The sequence below is a fragment of the Myotis yumanensis genome, unplaced genomic scaffold (genome assembly GCF_028538775.1).
Source record: "Myotis yumanensis isolate MYYU_CA2020_CCGP unplaced genomic scaffold, mMyoYum1.0.hap1 SCAF_3, whole genome shotgun sequence".
Classification (NCBI taxonomy): domain Eukaryota; kingdom Metazoa; phylum Chordata; class Mammalia; order Chiroptera; family Vespertilionidae; genus Myotis; species Myotis yumanensis.
In genome coordinates this window covers 194852320-194879149 of record NW_027223754.1, presented here as the reverse complement: position 1 = coordinate 194879149, position 26830 = coordinate 194852320, and the positions used below count along the sequence as shown (strand labels likewise).

Below are 26830 nucleotides of genomic sequence, written 5' to 3'. Positions count from 1 at the left end.
TTTGCATATTAGCCCTTTATTATATAGGAGGATGTTTCTAGCTCCCTCTCACTTCCTCTCTGAAATCAGTAAAAATATATTTTTAAAAAATCCTTGGCAAAATTATCCTTGGCAGGAAAAATTACTCACTATTTATATTTGAGACATAAAGGAAATCTATTGATACTATTAACATTTCTTTTTTTCAAAGGAAATACTTTTACTATCTAAGGACTTATTCAACATATTTAAGACATTAAAGTATTACAGATTTAGCTGTAAACAAAACAATGAAACAGAATAATAAAGCATCAATCATCTTTGGCAGAAATACAATTTCTGTTATTAACTTCATCATAAAGGTGGAAGGGATAAACATAGTTTATAGCAAATTTTAAAAATTAATATTCCAAACATTTACAATGAAATTGGTGAGATCAGTAAAACAAAGTATAAAATCTGGGTTAAATGAAAGGAGGTTTGTGGAGGATTTCAAGACTATCTTTTTACCTAGCAGTATTACTCTTAAATAATGGTACTTAATACATTTTAGACCCCTAATAACAAATACATAGTGCTACCTATTATAACATTTGTATAAAATTTCTGAATAACTAAAGTAAGAATTTCATCTTAGAAGCAAAACTCAATTTCTGGCCCATGAATATCAAAATCATCATTACCCTTAATTGGAAAAGAGATTCTGGAAGTTCTAATAATAAATAATATTATTAAAATCTATCCCTTCAGTCTGCAGGCTGACGCTCTATCCACTGAACCAAACTGGCTAGGGCTGTTTTTCTTATTAGTAAGAGCCAAGACTTTATATTCAGTGTTAATTTGTACATATAAGTTCAACTTAAAAAAATTAGAAACATAGATCAGTTGTCTCCCACAACTAAACCCAAAACATAGGTAAGTGCCTTGACCAGGAATTAAACCCGCCACCTTTTGGTATACAGAAAGACACTCCAACCAACTGAGCTACACCAGCCAGGGCCATATAAGTTCAACTTTTTCTTTAGTAAACTAAGAAGGCTTGCCAAGTGAGTTTCGTCATAGAGAAGAAATACACCTAATAAAATCCTAACTGCAGAGGAATATATGGAAGAAATCTCTCCCAGGTACCTTTTATATCTGTATTTCTTCGTAGCAGTTTGTCTACTTGAGAAATGGCCTCTTCCCAGCAATTGTTGCTTGCTTGAACATGGGGCTGAATCAACTTTAATTTCTGTTCCAGGATTTGATAAGCTTCTGACACTAGTTCTTGTGTTTCTTTAGTACAAACAAGCTTTTCAAGTTCATCTTCAAGAATTATTACCCTGAGTAATAAAGAAAAACAGTTTCACCATGGAGATTTCTAAAATATAAAATGGAAAATTTATCATTTATAAGGCCTATTTAAGAAATAAGCTTAGAAGTTTAAAAATGTTTTGGAGATGGAAGGTAGTGATGGTTGTACAACAATGTGAATATACTTAACGCCTTGAACTGTATTGTTAAAAATGATTAAATGGTAAATTTTATGTTACGTGTATTTTATAACACTTTTAAAAAAGCTTATAAACAGTGTCATATATTTATCCCACAAATGTTGCTTGCATATCTACCAGGCATGAACTGAAAGGACAAGTTAAACCCATCTTCTATTTACAAGAAACATAACTGAATCAGATAAATTATACATATGTATAAAATACTATTATCATAAAAAGTCATAACATTTTATTTCATTTACAGATGAGGAATTAGGTCCAGAGAGTTGAAGAAACTTGCTCAGAGTCATACAGCTGATAAGTTGTAAACCTGGGTTGAATCCAGGCACAAAAGTATACCACAGAGAGATAAAAAGATAGTGTTATAAGAATTTAGAAGAGGGGAACATTGCTACCAGCAATGGGACAGATAGGGAGTAGCTAAGGAAGAGGTCCTTTTGAGGGAGCAGTGAAGGAGGGATAAAATTGAAGCATGTACAAAAGATGAGGAAGGTCACTCTACCTTATCTCCCATATTCCCTGTGGGCATATGGCAATTTATACAGTTTGGCTGGACTGAAGGAAAAGGAGAAATCAAGACAGAAAAGCAGACTGTAGTCAGATTATGACAAACCTTTTTTACAGAATGTTTTATATAGACTTCAGTCTAAGCAGCTATATTATGAAACCAGTTAAGATTTTTGGTTAAGTGAGAAAGCAAATATATGCCTCAGGAACCATCTAGCCGTGAGCACTCTGGAGGAAGAACAGTTAAAGGGTTAATGTCCTCATGTAAGAAAGTGAAGAGTGGGAATAGCAAAGGGAATAAGGGCAAAGGAGTGAAACACAATTTTAGATGACATTTCAAGGTTGTAGCAGTCTATAGAGCAATTCATATATGATAGCTAAAGACTGGTATACTCTCTAGTTAAGATATAGAATATTTCATCTAAATAGAGAACATACTTCCCATCATAATCCACAATTCCTGACAAAGGTACAAAGCCCCTCTTTTTCATTTTCATATCTATACAGTGTAGCACTCTTCCTTCCCTAAGCCACCTTCTCCCATTATAATATACTAGAGGCCCATGGAGAGCGGGCCTAAGCCGTCAGTCGGACATCCTTAGTGCTGCCGTGGAGGCTCCCGCCACTGCCACTGTGCTCACCAGCCGTGAGCCCAGCTTGTGACTGAGCTGCACTCTCACTGTGGGAGTGAACTGACCACCAGGGGGCAGCTCCTGCGTTGAGCACCTGCCCCTGGTGGTCAGTGCATCAGAGCGACTGGTCCTTCTGTTGTTCGGTCGATTTGCATATTAGCCTTTTATTATATTTCCTCTGATGATGATTCAACCTTTGTCACCCACTCACCCTGAGACTGCCTTACCTCCCATATTCCCTGTGGCAGACAGAGCTGAGTCAGGTTAGCATTCACCTGCTTTCTTGGAATAGCTGCTACAGACTGCTGGAATATTCCTGCCTCATAGTGTCTTAATTTTTCCTTATGCCCTAACCTTTCCATCAGCCTTATATACCTAATGCCAGACCTTGAACTGATGAGTGGAAACTTTTCTCAAAATGTCTTTATGACCTTAACTTCCTATCTTTGTACACCATATCCTTCTTCAGTCCTGTAAACCAGCCTTTTAATTTTACTGAGACTTCAAGCCTTTTTGACTCATTTTTATTTTTGATCTTACAAAACTGATTAATAGCCTCTCCCTTCCACTTCTTGCCTGGTATCCAGGACAAAGCACCTAAACTATGATCATATCAACCCATTAAATTCCGATGACCTTCCTGATTACCAGCACAACATGAACCCAACCATTTGTCTGATCCAGTCCCTACTACAAGTCTGTCTTCTGCACCATACCTGCTACCAACGCAGAGTGCCAGCAATTCCATGCAAAGTAGATCACCTAATATGGACCCTACATTGTATTATCTAACTGGGGCCAAAAAACATGTCCTATGCTATGGAAAAAGAGTCCAAATCTGTTGAATTTATTTAGAAAATAGCAATGTGTTATTCTTTAACTATATATATAACAATGCCTCTTATAATTTATTTTTCCAGTGTTGGCAGATATTCTCCTAGAGTGCAGGCTCCAGTTTAAGAGCCCTACCTAAAGGGAGTTAAACTCATTCTTCGTAAACTTCTCCATTGCAGCTCTCAAATAGAATGAACATCTGCTTTTGTCCTATTTTTCTAGGTTGTCTGTTGAAATCAAGAAAAGTAAAAATTATAAATGTACTGAATTATAGTACTTATAAATCATGCTTCTCTGCTCTATTTGTAAGTATAAACCATCTTTCATGCTGTATGTCTCCATTTTGCTGCTTCTCTCTAGCTAGGACACAAGCCAAGAACCACAATAGCCCAAGAGTGAAGCTTGCTAATCATGGGGACATTTCCTTATATAGCTTCTAAACTTACTCATTCAGCAATGCTTTCAGATGGAGCTGAAAACTGCGTACTGCTGTATGAACATTATTCAGTTCTCTTGACTTCTGTTGAGTTTTGCATAAACGTTGGGGTACTGACTGGTGCTGAGTTTCAAAATATCGATAAAACTCATAGCTGCGCTTAAGCTCTTCCAAGCAGGCAGAATGAGCATGAGGTAGACCCTGAGTCACATCAGATAAAATATGATGAGGCAAAAGTGCTGGAGTAAGTAAGGGCCCAGGAGGGGCATTAGCTGTAGAAAGTAATAGGGCTAACCGTCTGAAGAACTCTGAGCTCTGTGCTACCCAGAGTTGGAACAAAACCTAGAAAAAAAGAAAAAAATAACTAGATCAATAAAAAATATTGGCCAACATTCAAAACAAACTACAAATTTAACTTCTAGTTTAAATTTTCCACTTTATCATAAGTAATGGATATAGTTGAGCTGAATTAACTCTAAGATTAGCCAAGAATTTTATATCAAATTATGTAGTCATTGCACATGGGAACTTCTGATCCCAATATAGCAGGAAATACCAGAATATAACTAGTATGGTTCTAATCTAGAAGGAAAGTGTTGATAGATTGAGACACATGTATTAGAAGTAAATATTGATTAATTATTTTAAAATTTTACACAAAGGAGAAGTGAAAACAGTAGGAATGATAGAGCTATATAAGTTCAAAGAAATGAGTTATTGATGGACCTAGAGTTTGGGGTTCAAAATTACACCATTGTTTTGGCTAGGAAATAGTTAAAAAATAACATAAAAATCAGTCCCAGAGTGTTCATACTTAGGAGTGTCTAGTACAAGAAATTTAAAAACGCCTTCTTTTGTTGTTGTTAATCCTTACCCAAGGATATTTTTTCCATTGATTTTTAGAGAGTGGAAGGGAGGGGGTGAGACAAAGAGAAACATTGATGTGAGAGAGACACATCGATTGGCTGTCTCTCGTACATGCCCCGATGGGTTGGGGATTGAGCCTGCAACCAAGGTACATGCCCTTGACCGGAATCAAACCCATGATCCTTCAGTTGGAAGGCTGACACTCTAACCACTGAACCAAACTGGCTAAGGCCAAAACCCATTCTTGAGAGACAAACCCTGACTTCAGGCAGTAAAGGATTTCTGTAGGTATAGTCCTATTCTAGAGGAGGATAATATCTCCAAAACAAAGAAACAAACAAACATGAGGAAACAATCTATTATGAACAAGAATTGGCATACAACAAAGAGGATTGAACAAATTTAGATTTCCAATTTTTCACAACCAGGAAAGTGAACATTATTTAGATTGTTTTATTAACGAACATTAAAATTAGGCAAATAATAAGATAATTTAATGTAAATCTATTTTACCATTGAAGTTTTTTTTTAAATAAGCAAGGTAAAAAAAAAAAAAAAATAAGCAAGGTCAAATTGCCAAATTGCTAAAGACATTTACCTAGGAATTCTTGAATATAAACAAGCTTACCTAAGTCTTATTTAACCATTAAATTCATGATTATAATGATTTTCTTTATCCCTATATTGGTTCTTTCAGCAAGTATTTTTTGAGCACTTATGATGTACCAGGCTTTATTCTACATGCTGATAGTATAGCTTTGAACAAAAGTGAAAAATTTAAAAAATCCTTGCCCTGATGGAGCTTATATTCAAGTGGGGGGGGGGGGGGGGCGATACATAATAACAAGTAAAAGACAGAGTTTCTTGGCTGATGGGCTATGAGGAAAAATACAGCAGAGAAGGGGAATAGCGAGTGTGTACTATATGTGTGTTTACACGGGGGAAGGTAATGGGGGCTAGGGAGGTGGAGAGGTGGAGGGATGGGGTGGCCAGGAATGTCTCTAAAAAAGTGCGATCCAGAATTAAGCCATGAAACTATCATCAGGGAAGAGAATTCTAGGGAACAGGAGGTTCAACTGCAGTTATTTAGTAGGAGAGGACTTGGCACATCTGAGGAACAAGGTCAGTGTGACTGGGGTACAGTAAGCAAGGAGGAGTGTGGTTAAGTGATGAAGGCACTGAAGTAGCTCTGGCTTTTACTCTAAGAGAAATGAGGAGCCACTGAAAGGTTCTGAGCAGCAGAGTTATACGATCTGAATTATGCTTTAACAAGCCCATTCTGGCTGCTGTGTTGAGAGAAGATAGGGAAGTGAGAGTAGAAGTGGAGACCAGTTAGGAGGTTATTGTAATAATTCAGGTAAGGGTTAATGGTAGCTTGTACCACAGTGGTTAGGGGTAACAGGTGAGTAGTAGTTGGACCCTGGATATATTGTGAAAGTAGAACCTACAAAAATCTCTTGACAAATTGTTTATGGGAGGAAAAGTGTTATGAAGAATGATTCCAGAGTTTTGGCCACAGCAACCGAAACAATCAAGTGGGCTTAGCTTACTGCCACTTTTAAAATAATAATTTATTTAATCACTACCATATTATCCAATCAAACCAAAACTCAAAATTATATATATATTTTTCTGTTTGTTCTTTGGATGAGGGGGATAACCATAATTTATGAACAAATAGGAAATTTTTATGTAAAGCATTTTTTAAAATGTGGATTTATTTTTTAAAGCAGGAAATATATTACTTCATAATAACTTTAAAAACTAGTTAAAAATTTAAACAATAAGAAGAAGGGATAAGGACTCTGTACTAAATATTTTATATGTCTTCTCAGGATTGCAAAGTTTTCCTGAGGGAATATAGGTAAAAAAAAAATAATAAAGCCAAAATGTATTTTCTTTATGGACACCATGAAGATTACAGAAGAAAACAAAAGGTCCTGATTTATTTGTAAACCATCTTTCACTACATAAAAAAAAATCTTTGCCCTAACCGGTTTGGCTCAGTGGATAGAGCGTCAGCCTGCAGACTGAAGGGTCCCAGGTTCGATTCCAGTCAAGGGCATGTACCTTGGTTGCGGGCACATCCCCAGTAGGAGGTGTGCAGGAGGCAGCTGATCAATGTTTCTAGCTCTCTATCCTTCTCCTTTTCTCTCTGTAAAAAATCAATAAAATATATTTTAAAAATAAATAAATAAAATAATTAGTGCTGCTCTTTTGAGAATTTTCTTTTAAAATTTATACAAAATCTGTTAAAAAAAACCTTTCTTTTGGGTACAATGGCAAATGTACAAGGCAAAATAAAATTTTTAAGTGTCACAGGGGTTTCCAGCAGTTTATACACTATAGGTCCAAGATAAGGCTTTTTTCAGAGGTTGATGTTCCTGGTAAGAATGCAATACATGAAGTTTGGTTATAGATTAGTTATATGTCAAAATAAAGCAAAAATCAAAATACTTAAGTTAGTCTTTAAAACAACATGGGTGAGCAAAAGGGGTCCAACTACAACCAGCAGTATTGGAATTAGGGTGGGGAGATAAAAGAGAACAAGCCTCACATTTTAGAGTAGATCCGATCAGAGGCATTTAAAAAAATCAGCTAACATTTATTAATCACTCTATCCCAGGCATTGAGCTGGCAAATATCAAATCCCTCAGAGGAAAGCATTATGATCATCCCATTTTTATAAACACAGATACAGGGATTTGCTCAAGAACACATTCACCGTCAAGTGATGGAACAAGTCAAACCTGGAAAGTCTGACTCTAGGGGAGTCACTTTTTCTCTTTGCTGCCTATACTTAAGCTGAAATACAATCCAAGATTTAATAAGCTTTTAAAAACAGTATGTCAAAAGCATAAATAATAATAGCTATTACCGCGTATGGTACCCATTATATGACAAGCTTCACTGTCGGTATTTCATATGTCTTCTCATTTAACACCTTGTAGGGCAGGTATGGTGGCCCTTTTTACAGTTGAGGCAAATTCAAATAGTAATTTATTCAAGGTCAAAAGTTAGTGTCAGAGCTAAAATATAAACCGGGGTCTGCTCAAATCCAAAATCCCTGTTTTTTCTTAAGAATCTCAAATTGTACTGAATTTGGAAGTAAATGGAATTCTCTACCATGTGACCTCCTAAAGGGTAGCTATTTCTATTAGTCTTTTTGTAAAGGCAGAGTTGTGGCCATACTGTATATACATTTTTGTGTGCTAATTGCTTCACTGGTTTAACATACATTTCCCCAAGTTTTTATAAAATCTTCAAAAGCAAACTGTAGTTGCTACACAATGGTCCACCATGTGGATTTACCATAATTCATGCAACTATTCCTTCATTGCTGTGCATTTAGGCTCTGTTCATTTCCGCTATTGTAAACAAAGCAACTTGGTACATAAAACTTGACTATATTTGGAATAATTTATTTAAGAAAGATTTGCAGAAGTGGAATTACTGATTCAAAGCATATATTATTTTAAGGGCTCTTTGTATGTCAAATTGCATTCTGAAACAAACAACTTTAGGGAATTAAAAAAACCTGTAAGAAAACTATTGAAGCAGCTCAGGTAAAAGGTTATGGCATTCAGGACTAGGATGGTGGGGAAGAACCCAGAAAAAATAGATGAATTTAAAATATATTTTGAAGGTAGAACTGACACAAAATTATGATGACAGACCGGATGTGAGGAGTAAAAGGAGGGATAAGATGGTTAGTGTGCAGGTTTCTAGCTTAGTAAATTGTAAGATGGATTAGAATGAGGGTTAGAATAAGTCAAGGCAAATTTCAGGTAAGAGAGAAGAAACACAAACAGATTTAGAACATTTATATGAATATGAAAAATTTAAAGATGTAGAAGTTTATGCAGTCTCAAGACAAAATGGAGCCCTAGTCAGTTTGGCTCAGGGGATAGGGCATCGGCCTGTGGACCAAAGGTTCCTGGGTTCAATTCTAGTCAAGGGCAAGGACCTTGGTGTAGGCTCCATCCTGGCCCTGGTCGGGCCATTTGTAGGCAGCAACCAATCAATGTGTTTCTCTCTCTCTCTCTCCTCCCTCCTACTCTTTCTAAAAGATCAATGGGAAAAATATTCTCATTCCTTGGCTGAGGATTAAAAAAAAAAGAATTATGAGTATTTTGATATCAAACTATAAGGATCTTCTCCAATCTTTATGATGTTCTCCAATTTTAAAGGCAGCTTCACAAACATCAGTAAGGTTATTGCAGTAATAGTAATCAGCAACTAATAAAAGAGAACAGGTGCACCACTTGTGTTCAAAAAGCATAGGCACAATCCAAGAGCATCTATCTCTTCCTCAGCCCTTCCTTCCATTCTACCAGTGGATTACCTTCAATGCAGGCAGGCTGAAACCATCTGTAAGGTTATGTGCTTCCTCTTCTGAAATCTGCTCTTCACTAAGTCCAAGGCCCAGCTCCTTAAAAGGCACCACACAGATGTAGTTGGTTACATTGTCACTCTCAGAGTTCAGGGGGTAGGTTAAATTAGGTTAAGGCAATCAACAAAGTCTTCATAAAACATACAAGGTACATTAAGACTGCCCAGCCCAACCAGCATGGCTCAATGGTTGCGCGTCGACCTACAAAAGTAATCTTTGCATTCCACTTACTCATAATTTATTTATGAGTCATAAATAAAATAAAGATATTATATACCTTTATTTCCTAATAGAAATAATTTTTTTATTTAGTAAATTTAAGGGACTGACTTATTGTCATAAGTAAGTATCAGATACTATCTAAGCACTTTATATGCACTAACTCATTTGATTTCAACAAAAACACAGTAAGATTGTGTTAGTATTGACATTTTAAAAATGAATAAAGAAAGGTACAGAGAGTTAAGAAACTTGCTTAAGGTCACCTAGGCAATAACTGATATGGCCAAAATTTAAATGTTGCCGATTTGACTCTAGGGCCTTTGTTCTGTGAAAGGAGAAAGATTTCCTGTTGCCAGTTTATTTCCATGTCATGACACAAATTTGCCATGTTCAGTAATTTTTTTAAAAAAGCCATGCCCAGCAAAGCCAGGTCTTTTGAATTTATTCTTTGGACCAGTAAAGGGAGGGATTTCAAGTTTTTTTCCTTATTAAAAATGAACCACACGAGAGAACAACTATCTTCTTGTCTGTTATTGCCTTTCCCCCTTGGAATACATTTCCAGTTTTAAAATAGAAGTGCTGATGGAAATTAGCTTCAAAATAAGCAATTTCAGTTTACAGTTAACTTTACAGGATGCAACTATAATATCTATATTCAGCACTCTGGAAACATCTTATTCTTAAATTTAGACAAAAAAAGGATATTTTTTCAGCATATATAGGGTAGCCAGCCTTGCTGCTTGAAAGTTGGCTCTTACAGTTCTGTAGACAGCTTTCCGAAGACCGATGAGATGCTGACTGGGATGCTGTCCAGCTTTATTAAATGGGCAAGCAGCACTGACCCTGTCAAGCAAACTTGAAAAGTAAAATGTGATACAACTGTACAGGTGTCCTAAAGTTTTTGTTTCCTAAATCCATAATTCTATTAAGTTTAGAAAAAAATCCTTTTCCATGATTTTCATTAGAAAATGTTTATCAGTAACCCCACTCAGGTCTCATAAATAGCCATTTCCCTGATACATATATAGTCACCAGAAAAAGACAAATGAAAAATTTAAATCTCAGAGTAATGGCTTCCTTTGATATGAAGAAACAAAAACATTATAGTGGAAATATAGAAATGTAGGAATATTTATGTAAAAAAATGTAACTTTGTAATATAGACACTCTACCTGCTAAAATATACTAAAGTGGTACTACTTTACATTTAGTTTCCAAGCCTTTATCTACAGTAAGTATAAAAGCTTTAATTATAAACATTTTCATTCTTTTTTTTTTTTTTAATATATTTTATTGATTTTTTATAGAGAGGAAGGGAGAGAGATAGATAGTTAGAAACGTCGATGAGAGAGAAACATCAATCAGCTGCCTCCTGCACATCTCCCACGGGGGATGTGCCTGCAACCCAGGTACATGCCCTTGACCGGAATCGAACCTGGGACCGTTCAGTCCGCAGGCTGACGCTCTATCCACTGAGCCAAACCGGTTTTGGCCATTTTCACATTCTTAATATGCATTCATATATGTTCATTAATCATATTTTTGGCCACTTGTACAGACTGCATTCTGTACACTCATAAAAGTAGGGTAAAATGACTTACCCACCTGCTGCCACTGGCACTTACCTACTCAAAATGAAGTAGGGGCCGCAGAAAGATAACAGGACCAGTGGCCAACAGGGGAATGCAAGTAGAAAGGCAAAGTAAAGGTTACTATGTAGTTGCATAGCTACTCTCAAAACTGTTCAAGAGGAAGCACATTTCATAGCACTTTCCAAAAGCTAAGTGGGGAGTATCTGAAACAATGACATATAATACATTATGCTTTTATAAATGAAACTATGAATAGTTATTAGATAAGAATATTTTTTTTTCACCTAACCATTAACCTCTCCCAATAGCAAAACAAAATATTGGAATTTATACATTTCTTACACTATAACCACACATTTGTAAAATAAGACATCTAATTCAAAACTTTAAAAATGTTAAATCAAACTAAAATATATTCAGGCATTGGAAATCTATTAAAAAAACAACCACAGGACAATGACTGCTGGCTTATTTTAAAATAAAGGAATGAAGCAAAGAAGGTTAAATTATTTGCTAGAGCAGACAAACAGAGGCAGAACAAAACAGTACTCATTTTTTTCAATATATGGCACTATTGTTTGTACTCCATTTTATTTACTGAATGAATTTTAAAAACTAAAAATATTATGATTCAAGATCTATTATTGCTCATAATTTTTTCAATCAATTATCCAGTTAGATGAAGACAAGTGAAGCATAATTTTTTCCAACATTTCTTCTGCCTGTCTGCATCTGAATAGATAGAAGTCAAAATCTGGAGGCAAATCATGTCTAAATGACCCAATTTAGCTCCTCATGCCTATTCTATACATATGTTTATAAAAGGTGGACAATGACAAAAGGCACAGAACCCTCTATGCATGCCCAAGCATTAAATGAACAAACACACAGCACTTCGCTTAACCATTAAGCAGTCAGTTCTCCCAGTAAAGTCCTGTGCAAGTCAAGAATGAAAAGCCACTCTTATTCTTAGTGTGATTTTTAACTTTTAAAACTTGATACTCAAGCAACTTAAAAACTGCTCTGCTCAGTCAAAAAGAAGTGAACAATGGAAGGACAAAAATAAACAAATACTGAGGACTGTTCCATTTTGAATTGAGCAGAAAGAAAAGTAATAAAACATCTCTTATGTCTTGGGATTGTTTAAAATACTGTTTCAGAACACAACAGTGAAGAATGAGATGACTACTGGAGATTCTTCCACTTCCCTGTTCGTGATTTTTCAAATACAGCTTTTATGCCAAGATCATTTCAGTACTATTCTAGAGCAGAGCACAGTAAAAGATGTGATGATTACCAAAGGGTCTTCTGTTCCTCCTTTTCATATTTTTCCAGATACAACGATAATTAAGAGCAATAACTATTCTTCACCATATACTTCATCATACTTTCTCCCACTTATAGATTGCAAAGGTTATATGTTAGATAAATTATTACATATATACTACAATACAACTGTCATCTGCTAGTGTTTAGCAGGCAGTCTGGTGTACTGCAATCAAGCTTTAGAGCCAGATGGAAGGACATCTGCTCTATAACTAATAAACTGCTGTTGAGTAAATATAACTTTTCCTTTAATAATGGAATAAATAACCAGTATAACCTGCAGCTTAATACACTTACAGCTAGACTGCTGAATATTTAATTTCTCGTGGCAATGTGAAACATCATTACTTGCATGATATTCTGATAATATTGGTGCCATAATATCTACTAACATTTACCTAAAGAACATTATTAACACAGGGCAAGAGTTTTCAAAATGAATTCATGTCAGATACAGCTATCAATTAAACCGAGGAAACAGAGTATCTGACAGGAAGTAAAGGAAACAAGCATTTATTGGGTAACTGTATGCTGGGTTCAATGGTAGGTTCTCTTTCTACATTATCTCATAAAATTACAGGTAACACACAGACATAATCATGATTCTCAAAGCACTTTGGTTTCTCAAAGTAGATAAGCAGAATTATATTACATATTAAATCTAACATATTTATTCCTTTAGTGAACAGTCAATAGACTTTAATAAGTGCTAAAGAGAAACCCACTTTTTTCCTATAAAAGCAATACAAAAATGAAAATAGGTAGTAAATATTCTAATTTAACTATGTAATAAAAAAGAATTATTTAAAAATAAAATAAAAAATGAACTCACAGTGTAAATCCTCTGGAAATGACTTCAGTTTCTTGAATGAGACGTAAAGCTTTTCTCACAAGATTAGTAAAAGCTCGGCTATTTGCTGCTGCATTTTCCAAACGGCCATTGTATTTTTTTAGGGTTACTTGTAGTTTGGCTGTCCTCCATAATCTCCGAGCTCTTATGATCAGATAAACAAATAGAATCACTCCCCATACCAGCCAGGAAGAGACAATCCACCAAGTGGGAAGCATAATAAGCAAACTAATGAAGGCAAATAGCATTGAGACATCCCTATAAGAGAGAAAAAAAAAAGAAAACAATACTCATTAGAAAAGAGAAAGATGAGTTATTTTATCAGTAAATTAGGTTTCCTAAAATAAAATTCCATCTTCTTTGTAACATATGGCTTAAAAAATGACATTAAAAAAAATCATGGCCTGGCTGGCATAGCTCGGTGGTTGAGCATCGACCTATTAACCAGGAGGTTGCGGGTTCAATTCCCAGTCAGGGCATATGCCGGGGTTGAGGGCTTGATCCCCAGTGGAGGATGTGCAGCTGATCAGTGATTCTCTCTCATCACTGATGTCTCTCTCTCTTCCTCTCCCTTCCTCTCTCTGAAATGAATAAAAACATATTAAAAAAAAAATCATGTGAAATAGTTTTGAAATATCTAGCACCTAGACCAGTGATGGCGAACCTTTTGAGCTCAGCGTGTCAGCATTTTGAAAAACCCTAACTTAACTCTGGTGTCATGTCACATATAGAAATTTTTTGATATTTGCAACCATAGTAAAGCAAAGACTTATATTTTTGATATTTATTTTATATATTTAAATGCCATTTGACAAAGAAAAATCAACCACAAAAATGAGTTCATGTGTCACCTCTGACACGCGTGTCATAGGTTCACCATCACTGAACTAGACAATGGTCCTTAGGTATTAAAACCTGAGTAATAAGTTTAGGTAAAGGACATAAGAAATTGGTGCCTTCTGAAATGACTTAGAGAAAATTTTTTTTAATTTTTTCAATTACAGTTGATATTCAATATTATTTTACACTAGAGGCCTGGTGCACAAAATTCATGCCCTCAGGGGGTGTCCCACTGACGGCCTAGGCCTGCTCCCTGCTGGGAACAGGACTAAACCGGCAGTCGGACATCCTTTGAGCTGCCATAGAGGTGGAAGAGGCTCCCACGACCACCGTTACACTCACCAGCCGTGAGCCAGGCTTCTGGCTGAGCAGTGCTCCCCCTGTGGGAGTGCACTGACCACCAGGGGGCTGCTCCTGCATTGAGTGTCTGCCCCCTGGTGGTCAGTGTGCATCATAGCGACTGGTCGTTCTGCCATTCGGTCAATTTGCACATTAGCCTTTTATTAAATAGAATTAGGTGGGCAGTACAGTAGTTAGATAACTTATACCATTTATAAAGTAATACCCAATAAGTCTCATACTCACCTGACACTATACAGTTATTACAAGATTATTGACTATATTACCTATGCTGTACTTTACACCCCCTTGACTATTTTGTAACTACCAATTTGAACTTATTAATCCTTTTACTTTTTTCACCCCACCCCCCAACTACCCTTCCACCTGGCAATCATCAGTTTGTGCTCTGTGTCTATGAGTTTGTTTCTGTTTTATTTGTTTCTTTTGGGTTTTAGATTCCACAGAAAAGTGAAATCATATGGTATTTGTCTTTCTCTGTCTGACTTATTTCTCTTAGCATAATACCCTAGGACTAGGTCAAGACTTTTTTTTGTAAAGATACAGACTCTTTAACTCTAAAAAAATTTACAGATTAAAAAAATCCAATTTTATAAATTTAAAGTAAAAATAGCTTAATTTTTACTAATTTTAATATTAAAATACTATCTTAATATTCAAATATATAATGAGTTCCTTTTTCCTAAAATCAGACTTCAAGCATTTGAATATAAATATATAATATCTGAAGAAAATATAAGAATTTTTCCAATTGGAAATAATATATAGTTGATGAGTAACTGTTTCAAATAAAGTCATCTAATTTTAAATCATCACCACAAATCTGGAATACACACACTTATACTGCAGACCATAATATGGACAAGCTTTGTGTTTTTACACTGCTTTAACTGAAGTAAAAATATGCATACATTTTTTTGCTTAGGTCAACTATAAATCTATAGATTAAAACACATCTTTTAAGCTATGAAGGTTTTGATGAAAATGTGTATTTATAATAAAAAGGTAATTGTAGGGGGGCTGTGTCTGAAAAACAGTACTTGAAGATAGTCAAACTACAAAGATAGTCTCATTAAGAGTGCTTCTTATTAAATATTTGCCTGCCCTAATTTCCCTTGGAATCCTTTACTTTTATATGACACTGGTAATATCATAGAGCCAACTCTCATTATCTACTTGTATGTATTAATAGAAAAGTCTACAAGTATTTACAGACTCATCGTTTCTTTTCTTTTTTTAAAATTTAATTCTTTATTGTTTAAAGTATTATATAAGTCTCCTTTTCCCCCTATTGACCTCTCCCTGGATGTCCCCTCCCCCCAGCACATGCCCTCACCTCTGCCTCTCCCCCGCACCGTCTATGCCCATTGGTTATGCTCATATGCATGCATTTAGATGGTTTCTTAATCCTATCTGTGGCTAAAGAAAACTTGAAAGTAAAATTCTTAAAACCTATGGTTCCTTGTAGCAGTCCCTTAAGTTCTTACTTTTTTTTTCTTAAGGATAAGATGCTTTATTTCATTATGATGATATCTGAGTGATACAGGTTTGGAAAACATCATACTTTGCTATGTTAGAGTATGAAGCAGCTGCCAGTGTGACAGAAAAGACAAATTCAGCACAATGAAGCTAATGAATGTAACTGCCTGTATAACTTGAACAGTTGGAACAATGATTCAGTTCATTTAATAAACTCATACTTTAACAGGAAGAGGATATTAACAGTTATCTACACTAATAAAAGAGAAACATGGTAATTAGCATACAACCGCTACCCTTTTCATTGGCTAATCAGTGAGTATATGCAAATTAACTGTCAGCCAAGATGGCAGCCAGCAGCCAGGCAGCTGGAAGCGAACATGAGGCTTGCTTGCTGCGGACTTCAACGTTCCCCGCCTCACTTGCCGGCCTCTGAGCTACAACTCTAAGCAACTATAAACTATGTTGCAAATAAGAAGATAAACAAAACTCCAGAAACCAGCTGGACTGAAAGCCAGGCGGACCAAAACTTTGTATCGATGTTTTCAGCAGCGAGGCCTCAGAGCTAAAGCTGGCCCAGGATAAAAAAAAAAAAAAAAAAGAAAACAAGGAGAGGTTGGAAGCTTCAGTCATTCGCTTCCGGAAAACAACAACCCTCAGCCCCTCACCCAGACTGGCCAGGCACCCCAGTGGGGACCCCCACTCTGATCCAGGACACCCTTCAGGGCAAACCAGCTGGCCCTGACCCGTGCACCAGGCCTCTATTCTATATAGTAAAAGGGTAATATGCCTCCCGGCACCGGGACCAGTGGAGCAGTGAAGCTCCCGGCACCGGGATCAGCAGAGCAGTGAGGCTCCCGGCACCGGGATCAGCGTGATGGGGGCAGCGCCCAAACCCCCTGATGGCCCTGCGGCTCTGTGTGTGACAGGGGGCGGGGCCACAACCTCCCTATCTGCCCTGCTCTGTGCCTGATAGGGGGGAGCTCCCCAATCCCCTGATTGCCCTGCGGCTCTGTGTTTGACAGGGTGCAGCGCACCAACCCCCTGATTGGCCCTGCTCTGTGTGTGACAGGGTGCGGCGCCCCAACCCCCACCCACCCCCCACGGGCCCTGCTCTGTGTGTGACAGGGTAGAGCCATAACCTCTCCATCGGCCCTGCCCTGAGTGTGACAGGGTGCGGCGCCCCAACCCCCCTCCACGGGCCTTGCTCTGTGTGTGACAGGGTAGAGCCATAACCTCCCCATTGGCCCTGCCCTGAGTGTGACAGGGGGCAGTGCCCCAACTCCCCTATCGGCCCTACTCTGTGAGTGACAGTGGGGAGCTCCTCAACCCCCTGATCGGCCCTGCTCTGTGCGTGACAGGGTACGGAGCCCCAACACCCCTGATGGGCCCTGCTCTGTGCGTGACAGGAGGCAGCGCCCCAACCCCTTGATCAGCCCTGCTCTGTGCGTCACAGGGGGTGGCGCTGCAACCTCCCCATCGACCCTGCCTTGAGTGTGACAGGGGACGGTGCCCCAACCACCCAATCGGCCCTACCCTGAGTGTGACTGAGGGTGGCATCGCAACCTCCCGATCTGCCCTGCTCTGTGCATGACTGGGCGGCGCCCCAACTCCCCAATCGGCCCTGCTCTGAGCCTGACCAGGGGCTACACCTAGGGATTGGGTCTGCCATCTGCCACCTGGAAGCAGGCCTAAGCCAGCAGGTTGTTATCTCCTGAGGGGTCCCAGACTGCGAGAGGGCACAGGCCGGGCTGGGGGACGCCCCCCCCCCCCCCTGTGCACAAATTTTTGTGCACCGGGCCTCTAGTGTATATATAAAATCCCTTTTTACCATTCCTCTTTCTTTTTTTTAAACAGATTATCCTGGGACTTCTTCATTAGATCCAAATATTTAAAGTGGTTGAAAAGTTTTAGGATAGTGTAAATCATTAGACTATGTTCCTTACAAGTGACCCGGTGCACAAAATTTGTACACATTAAAAGGGGTTTAATTAAAGGAAATATTTTAATATTGCTATTTGCCCTTTCTCTATAATAGAAGTGTCAGAGATGAAAGAAAATTAGTAAAATGTATATGAAAATCTTCCTTCTGTCAGAGCCTGGGGTGCACCACGGGACCCAGAGTCAAGTCCCTGCCCACCCACGTGCACCTTAAAATCATGCGAGACCCAGACCCGGCCGGCTCCCCCCCACTGGGCTAAATCCAGATCCAGCCAGTCCCACCCTTGTCAAGCCCCGCTGGGTGGGGGGTGTGGCCTGAGGTCCCCTGGCCCGGTGCTGGGGCGGGGAGCGCAGCCTGAGGTCCCCGTCAAGCCCTGCTGGGCGGGGGGCGCAGCCTGAGGTCCCCTAGCCAGGTGCCAAGGTGGGGGGCGTGGCCTGAGGTACCCCGTCAAGCCCTGCCAGGTGGGGAGGGTGCGGCCTGAGGTCCCCATGGGGGTAGAGGGAGGGGGCGCAGCCTCAGGTCCCTGCTGATTGCTCATTAAGGGAACTCAGCCTCCGCTGTGGGTGCAGCCATCTTGTGTTATAGAAACCCTGCCTCCGCTGTGGGCACCACCATCTTTGTGTCGGAGTGACAGTCAATTTGCATATTCCCTCTTTATTATATAGAATGATCTCTTCTCAGCCAATAAAGCAAGAGGTGATCATTTACCTCCATGCCTATGCTCGTTGTCTTTACAATGTGATTATGATATAATCTATTAACTATAAAGAAACATAAAGAACCAGAGAGGCCTACATTTACAGATGTGCATAGAGGTATATGGGTAAGACAGATTCTTTTTGGCACATGTCATTAATATATGTGGGCTATTAAAATACAGAACTAATTATGCTGAGTTGAAAGTGGATTTGTTTCCAGCTTCATTTTAAATAGTATTCACTTTAGAAAGGTCTTTGTATGGGATGTTTATAATGCCTTTACAATGGGGAGCATCATGATGGATTTCCTCTGAATACTCTATATGTGAGCAAAGGATAGATGTTTTCTGAACAGTACCAAATATTAGGGGTTGCCAGGGAGCGAAGTGTTGGAAGGTGTCCATTTTCCTGTTGTTGAGGTTGCCCTGCAGACAGGATACTGGGATCAAGTAGCTCAATCAGCTCCACATCCTCTTGTAACAGGACTTCCTGTTGCAGGATGGTATATAGTGAGTCGAGTCGGAATCCAATATCCTTGCCATTAAAAGACCGGAAGAGAGGTATTAATGCATACATCATTTTGCATTTAATGCTAAGCTCCTAAAGTACTAATAAAATTTAGAGGTATTTATTTTCAGTATAAACTCCAAGAAGAAGAAACAACAATGCAATCTACTGTTGGGGGCTGTTTTTCCCCCCCACTGTAAATGTGAAATAATAAAGATTGAGGTGGATATTATTGGACTACCAGATGTGAAATATAAATTTTTTTAAAAATATATTTTATGGATTTTTTACAGAGAGGAAGGGAGAGGGATACAGAGTTAGAAACATCGATGAGAGAGAAACATCGATTCAGCTGCCTCTTGCACACCCCCTACTGGGGATGTGCCCACAACCCAGGTACATGCCCTTGACCAGAATCGAACCTGGGACTCTTCAGTCCGCAGGCTGACGCTCTATCCGCTGGGCCAAACCAGTTAGGGCTGAAATATAAATTTTTAATAAAAAGATGTGAACCACAGATTAATAAACCTGTCTAGTCAAGCCCAATTAATTAAGTTGCTAGAACACACATGGAAAATATGATTCTGTAACATAAGATGCTGTCCCTGGATACTGTAACAGTATAGCCAGTATCTAAGAATTACATCAGCAGGATCAAGGCCTTATAAAAATGGACATTCAGTTATTAAAAATACATCATTAAGGAATGTAATATAAAACCACACTAACATGGGCATAGCATTTATAGTTTGCAAAATGCTTTCACATATACCAGCTCATTTATTCCTCTCTCCTTCTAGCCATCTATCAAGAAATATACATATCAGGCACCATGCTTGATACCAAGGACAAAAAAATGAACAAGACATTTAAGTCTCTACTCTTAAAGAGTTCATAGTTTAATGAAGGACTAAAAAGTAAACAGTTACAATATAATGTGCAAAGAAGTGCAATGATGTATACCAAGGGTATTATGAAAAGGTACCAAAACTTGCAATGAAGTCAGAGAAAGTACAAGAGGTTATGCCTGAGTTGACTCTTAAAGTAAGAGTAAGAACTGATCAGATATAAGAGTTGGAAGAGTCAGATGAGACAGAAAAGCTTCTGTAGAACTGCAAGTCATCAATATTAGTTTTACGCAGAGTGTTCATGGTAGAGATAAGAGACAAGTTAGGAATGTTACAGCAGATAGGTTAATTTTCACAGTAATCCTGTGACGTACATTCTCCTCCTCTCCATTCTATAGAGGAGAACACTAAAGTCCAAAGAGAATAAGTAGCTCTCCAGAAGTCTGATTTCAAAGCCTAAGTGTCTAGTAGTCAGTTTTGCTTCACTGTACATATTCTGCTTTGTCAGAAAATTTTAAGTTTTATTTTGTGTTAAATTTAGAAATAGAGTGACCCTATTGTAAGATAAAAATAAAGAGAACTTACATATTTTATTTTTATTGATTTCAGAGAGGAAGGTAGGGGGGTGGAGGGGTGGGTAGAGAAAAAACATCACTGATGAGAGAGAATCATTGATCAGCTGCCTCCTGCATGACCCCTACTGGGGATCAAACCCACAACACTAGCATGTGCCCTGACTGGGAATTGAACCATGACCTCCTGGTTCATAGGTCAATGTTCAACCATGGAGCCATGCTAGCTGGGCAAAATAAAGAAAACTTTTAAAGTGCAAAGCCTTTAGCAATTAACATAAAAGAGTTAGGTCTAGGGTTTAAAGCAGTGGGTTTGCTCTTCTTGGTCAGTTAATCATTCCCACACCACAGAGTTCAGCCCTAGCTGACCATAATGGGGACTTAGTAGGAATGCAGTGATCCATATTCAAGCTTAATCACAGGTTATATACATGATCTGTATATTGCATTGTGTGTCCACCACCCAAAGTCAAACCATCTTCTGTCACCATATATTTGACCCCCTTTACCCTTTATAAATCCCACCCACTCTTTCAGTTTCCTCATCTGCAAAGTAAGTAGTACCAACTTCATAGGGTTGTTGTGAGGATTAAAGAAGTCAGTATTTACAAAATACTAAGAGTGTCTGATGCACAGTAAACACTATGTAAGTGTTAGCTGCTAGTGTTAAAATACAATAAAGAAAAGCATACATAATATACAAAAACTTAGAGATCATAGCATAGATAATCATTACTAGGTTGTTGCAGAAAATAAGAGATCAATGGGCTGAAATTTCTGGGAAAGGCCTTGAAAATGAGCTAGGACTGTTCATTGAAAAGATTCTGATAATAGAGATAAAAATGGAAGGAATTCCACCACAGTATAATAGCACAAACAGACATACAGGAATAGGTATGGAATAAAGGAAAAGGAAGACTGGGTTGGTTGACGAAAATAAAGGTGGGTAAGGCTGAAAAAGTAGATTAATGCAACTTATGCAGACTCTTTAATGCTGAAGTGATCAATTAGATTTGAAATGATAGATAATAGGAATCTTTTTAAGGATCTAAGAGAAAATGGCACGAGAAGGTAACTTAGGAAGATTTCTGCTTGGACGGAATGAAAGAGATGAAAAGCACAGCTGAAGAATAAAACAGATTTCTATTTTTGCCCGTACGGATGGAGAAGGGAACCTATTTATGCATCAATACACTTCAATGATCTTACACACTTTTAAATATATAATGCTATTTCATAAAGCTGATGAGGAGCAAATTAGATAAAACTTGAAAGCACTTTATAGGCTAAAAAGTACTTTAAAAGTGCTAATATCACTACCATCATAGTTGCTATAAAGACATTTTTTTTTATACTTTAAGAAGAAAACATAAAATATGTGGCCAGTGACAAAGAACCAAGAATGAAAAGATCAGGACTATACAGACTATGATTAAACCACTGAAAAATGTATATGGATCCATGTACCTTATCACAGTCCTAGTATCATTGAAGAATGAGGATGGCTCCACCTGGATAGAGATGGTATTCTACGTAGATGACAAGATACTTCATTGACCTTCTCAACACACCCACAAAGATGAAACCCTGAACAAAGAACTTGCCCTTTTGGATTGCTAAAAAAGTAACTTTAGTCAGTCAAAACATAATAATACTCAAGCTAGAGAGGTAGTGCATTATAGTACAGAGCCTGGGCTTAGAAACCAGGAGATCAGAATACAAATTCTGACTCTATCACTTTCTAGCTGATTCTTGAATAATTCACTTAATCAGTATTCTTAAATCAAACTGAGTGGTCTGAACCTCAGGATTTCCAGCTGGTAAGTGCACCAAACCTTACAGTGTTTAGACTGCCAAATCAAAATGTGAAAGCACTTTGTAAACATTTTTTTATAAATGATTATTTATAAGAATAATTATTATCTTAGGGTCATAGGCCAGCAGAGGATCCTGAAAGCCTACTTACTTGTAACCTGATTTCTCCTACCGAGAGCCAGGAGAAAAGCTTTATCACTTCAATTTTGTATTGTTAGGATGTAAAAACTTGAGGTACTCCTTCTTGGGGGACAAGAGGTCAAGCAACAGATATACTACAGCAGAGAGAAGAAAAAAAAGCAAGCCTCACAGGAATCAATGTTGACTATTCCAAGTCTTTGGAAAATTCTGTGATTTATCAGTCCTGGAGACTAAATTTTACATATGAAGTTGTCAAACAATGGTAAATAAATTAATAAAATAAAATAATCTGAAGTTGTCAGATTAATAATAAATTAGGGAGGAGCCACTTTTGATTTTGCCTAAACTTATAATCATTGGTTGTGGGATAAGGATAAAGACAGTCAAGTTCCTAATGAAAAAGGAGAAGATCCCACTAATGGATATATTCCTAATCCCTTCATTACTAAGAGAAATATCTGTCAACGGAGGAAGATGGCAGTGGAAAATAGTACTCTAACAAATAAGGTTTCAATAACTACCAAGAATATTCTAAGTAAGTGACTAATAACCTCTTACCAGTGGAAGTATGAAATAATATGGAGTCCAAATTCAAAGATCCCCAAATTATTGAAGAATTTACTTTCTTTTTTTTTCTTAGGAGACACAAACAACTTTAACAATTCATGAAATGGAAAATCTCCTTTTGCAGAACTGCCCAGAATTGCTAATAAAAATTAATCACTGCCCAAATCAGTAGCAAGACAAATTCTGATTTATCAATTTTCTCACTAATAAGCTGGAGCCCTGAATATTGACAAAAAAAAGTAAAACGAACACTCACCAATTTGTGAAGTAAATCATCTTTCTTATTACAATGAGAAAAAATCCAACTTTTGATGGTTTCAGCCACTTTTAACAGGATGCCTCGCTAAAGGAGATGAATGACATTACATAGGATTATTAAACTACAACCAGATAGCAGAAAAACTTCAAATAATTACATCTAATGAATCACAGTTTTTATCAGGGTAAGAAAGAAAATCACCCAGGTTCTATGTTTTGTCAGTATGTCTCAGCCTCCTTATTAGTTTCCAAATTTACTTACATATCAAAATCACATGGATTTGATTTTAGTTAGAAACATATTCCTGGGCCCCAAACTGAAGGTTCAGATTCAGTAAGTTTGAAATGAGACTTGAAAATATGATTTTTAATGAGCCACCAGAAGTCATCTTGATGTAGCCCATTTATCTTCGGTATACTATAAACTATATCAAAATGATGATGGTATGTATTTCAGAGGAAAACCATAGGGTTCTCCAAGATCATTCCATAATACTAAGGCAGGAAGAAATTTTAATTTTAGAAAAACTGTCTCATTGAAATAAAAAGCATATTATTGAATCACTCCCCAAATTTAATATACCGTAATAGCCCATTTCCTGAGCATGCCAGCAAATGGAGTTTACTTTCCTTGAGGGATTACTATATCTCAGGTACTGAAAAACAATCATGGGAAGGAAGATGAACACACATAATGTTGTCAAGAACTTGATACAGAAGAGACAGTACAAATAATTACAAACCAATGTAAAGTGTGAAAAATGTGGGAAAAGAAGAGGCCAAGGGGAGCTAATACTGGAACTAAACCCTAACAGATGAGTGGAAATGTAGCAACAAAGGAGGTTAGAACACTCCAGGCAAGGGAACTGGATAATTACAGGAGAGAGCCAGGGACGAACATGCCATGGGGCTGGTGGCACAGTTTGGGACAGCTAAGACCCAAGGGAAAAAGGGAACTAGAATAAAGTTGAAAAGGTACACTGAGATGGGTTTGAAAGGACTTTGGTCTCATATAACACATCTTTTAGATCTTATCCTGTAGGCTGTGAGGAGCCAACTAAGGTTTTGATGCAAGGAAGTGAAATAATAAAGAAATCATTTTAGAAAAATAACTGGCAACAGTTCAGAGGCTGTACTGGCAGGGAATGACTGTAGCCAAGAGCATGATTAGGAGAGTAGTACAGCTAAATAATGTCATAGGCCTGCACTAGGATAGCAAAAATGGTAATAATTAGGGTTAGATTTTAGAGACACAGAAGCTGACTTGACATATTATTTTGTGACCAAATCAAGTTGGGAGTGATGGGAAGTTGTAAGATAAGTAGGAGGGTATAATTTGGAAATATAAAAAATTTTTGTTTGTTTGTGGGGTGCTCAGGAAAACTCTGTTTTAGACATGTTGAATCTGAGTTTCCTGGGGCACAGGTAGGTGGAAATGTCTAACAAAGATCTGGAACTCAGCGAAGATGGAGAATAGACCATAAGTGGACAATGAAGGCAAGAAAGTACCGGGAATCTCTCAGAGAAAACAGATCAAGCAGAGAAGAGGCCTGATTCTAAACTTCCAGTGCAGATACCAAAAAAGGGGGGCCGCATGATTTTTGTCTGATTATGGCAGCCAAGATTGCATGGGGGAATATAGGGAAAAACATGGAGTCTTTGCAACTCAGAAATAACCTTGTAAACAGTAAAGAGCCTACTTAATGTCAAATACGAATCTTTAATATGATTTTATAAGACAAGTGTTCTCCTACACCCTTGACTTCTGATTGATTTTTAAAAGCTTAAGGGTTAAAATTAATGAAAGGCAAACCAGTGATTCTTTAAAAAAAAAAGAAAAGGAAAGAAAAGAATAATCACAGGAAAAGAAATCAGAAAAATATACAGACAATAAATATTCATGGTGAGAATACCAGTACAAATTACTCAGTAAGTACTTTACAATCACGTTAAAAAATAAAGTTAAAAAAGCAATAAATACTAAGGGCCGTTTCATCACGAACTCATATCAAAAAAGTTGCTTTCCAAAAAATAAATAAATAACGAATACTTCACTGTTTGAACAGAATTTTGAGGGCAATTCTAAAAATATATCCACTGAGAAGGAACTATAGTACAGACATTTTCTAAAATTTAGTTGCCCCAAATTTAGAAAAACTCCATTTTAGAAAAATATAGCTCATACAGTTGAAATGTGTAAGTGAAGACTAAAACTTTCTAGACATGTGGTAATTTTGAAAAATAACCTCTGGCTATGCTTTTTACTGTTCCTCAATTTCTGAGTCAATGACATTTTAAACCCTCATTTTATCCTATATAATAAAAGCTTAATATGCTAAGTGTCTGGTCATCCCGTTGTCCATTCAACCAATCAAAGCGTAATATGCTAATGATATGCTAAGGCTGCTCAACTGCTTGCTATGACGTGCACTGACCACCAGGGAGCAGACACTCCGATTGGTAGGTTAGCTTGCTGCTGGGTCCGGCCGATCGGGACTGGGCAAGACGGCCAGACATGCCATGGAGCCCTTCCATGGTCCCTCCGGGCTGGCAACCTCCCATGTACCTCCCCAGCCTCGATCGTGCACCAGTGGGGTCCCTTGGCCTGACCTGCGCCTTCCCGCAATCTGGGATGAGGGACCCCCCCCCCCCGCCCCCCCGCCCTGAGTCCATGAATTTCGTGCACTGGGCCTATAGTTTATTTATAAACTAATAACATTTCTATATGTAAAAATACCTGTCATGAATGAAAGGACTGAAAACCTACAAGAAACAACACACACACACACACACACACACACACACACACACACACACCTGAACACACCACACAGGTCAATGCAAGTTAATCCCATGTCCCTTTCTTTGTCTTTTCTTGTCAAGTAATCCAAAATTCAAGTTTTAATCTATAAATAATCTATTAGATATATCTGTGGGTTTTCCTTTCAAAACCCTCCCCAGGAACATCCATATTTGAAAGGACCAAGGAGCAGGAAGGGTTTAAGTACAGAGGACTAGATAATTGATTCCGAACCATGTGAGCTCTAACTCTCCTAACTCTCACCCTTTGGGTGTGGGTCAAAAACAAAACAAAACAAAATAAAAAAACAAACCATTTCTCTGGTATTTACTCTGCTATTGCAAATGGGCCCAGCTTGGTTACCTCACTTTTAGGGATTTTTCAAAGAAAAATAGGAGAAAAGACCTCTATCGCCCTAGAGTAGGGGTGGGCAAACTTTTTGACTCGAGGGCCACAATGGGTTCTTAAACTGGACCGGAGGGCCGGAACAAAAGCATGGATGGAGTGTTTGTGTGAACTAATATAAATTCAAAGTAAACATCATTACATAAAAGGGTACGGTCTTTTTTTTTTTAGTTTTATTCATTTCAAACGGGACGGATCTGGCCCGCGGGCCGTAGTTTGCCCACGGCTGCCCTAGAGTAAATGAGTAATTGAAAACTTTCAAAGCTACCTCCTGAAAATAATTGATCTTGTAATAAAACACAGATTAAATTAGAATGCTCAAAAAATTAGGTAACCTAGTTATAGTTTTCTACTAAATTTGAATTCTTTGTATTAAAACAGAATATATTTTTTATTTTAATAAAATAAAAGGACATAAATGAATTTAGGTTAATAAATTCTATAAAACACCAGAGGCCTGGTGC

General features: G+C 37.8%; 1 protein-coding gene across 5 annotated transcripts in view; it reads right to left on the bottom strand.

The window, feature by feature from the left end:
- Positions 1–26830, bottom strand: part of VEZT (vezatin, adherens junctions transmembrane protein) — a 75915-nt gene that overhangs the window by 15799 nt on the left and 33286 nt on the right. For 2 of the 5 annotated variants that reach the window (XM_070410843.1, XM_070410846.1), the window contains exons 3-9: positions 23160–23246; positions 18812–18987; positions 13117–13392; positions 10072–10221; positions 9097–9244; positions 3895–4226; positions 1108–1301 (exon numbers count right to left, since the gene is read on the bottom strand). In XM_070410843.1, coding sequence (XP_070266944.1) covers positions 1108–1301; positions 3895–4226; positions 9097–9244; positions 10072–10221; positions 13117–13392; positions 18812–18987; positions 23160–23246 — 1363 coding nt within the window. The remainder of the gene's footprint in view (positions 1–1107; positions 1302–3894; positions 4227–9096; positions 9245–10071; positions 10222–13116; positions 13393–18811; positions 18988–23159; positions 23247–26830) is intronic. The other 3 variants (XM_070410844.1, XM_070410845.1, XM_070410847.1) reach the window with 3 other exon arrangements.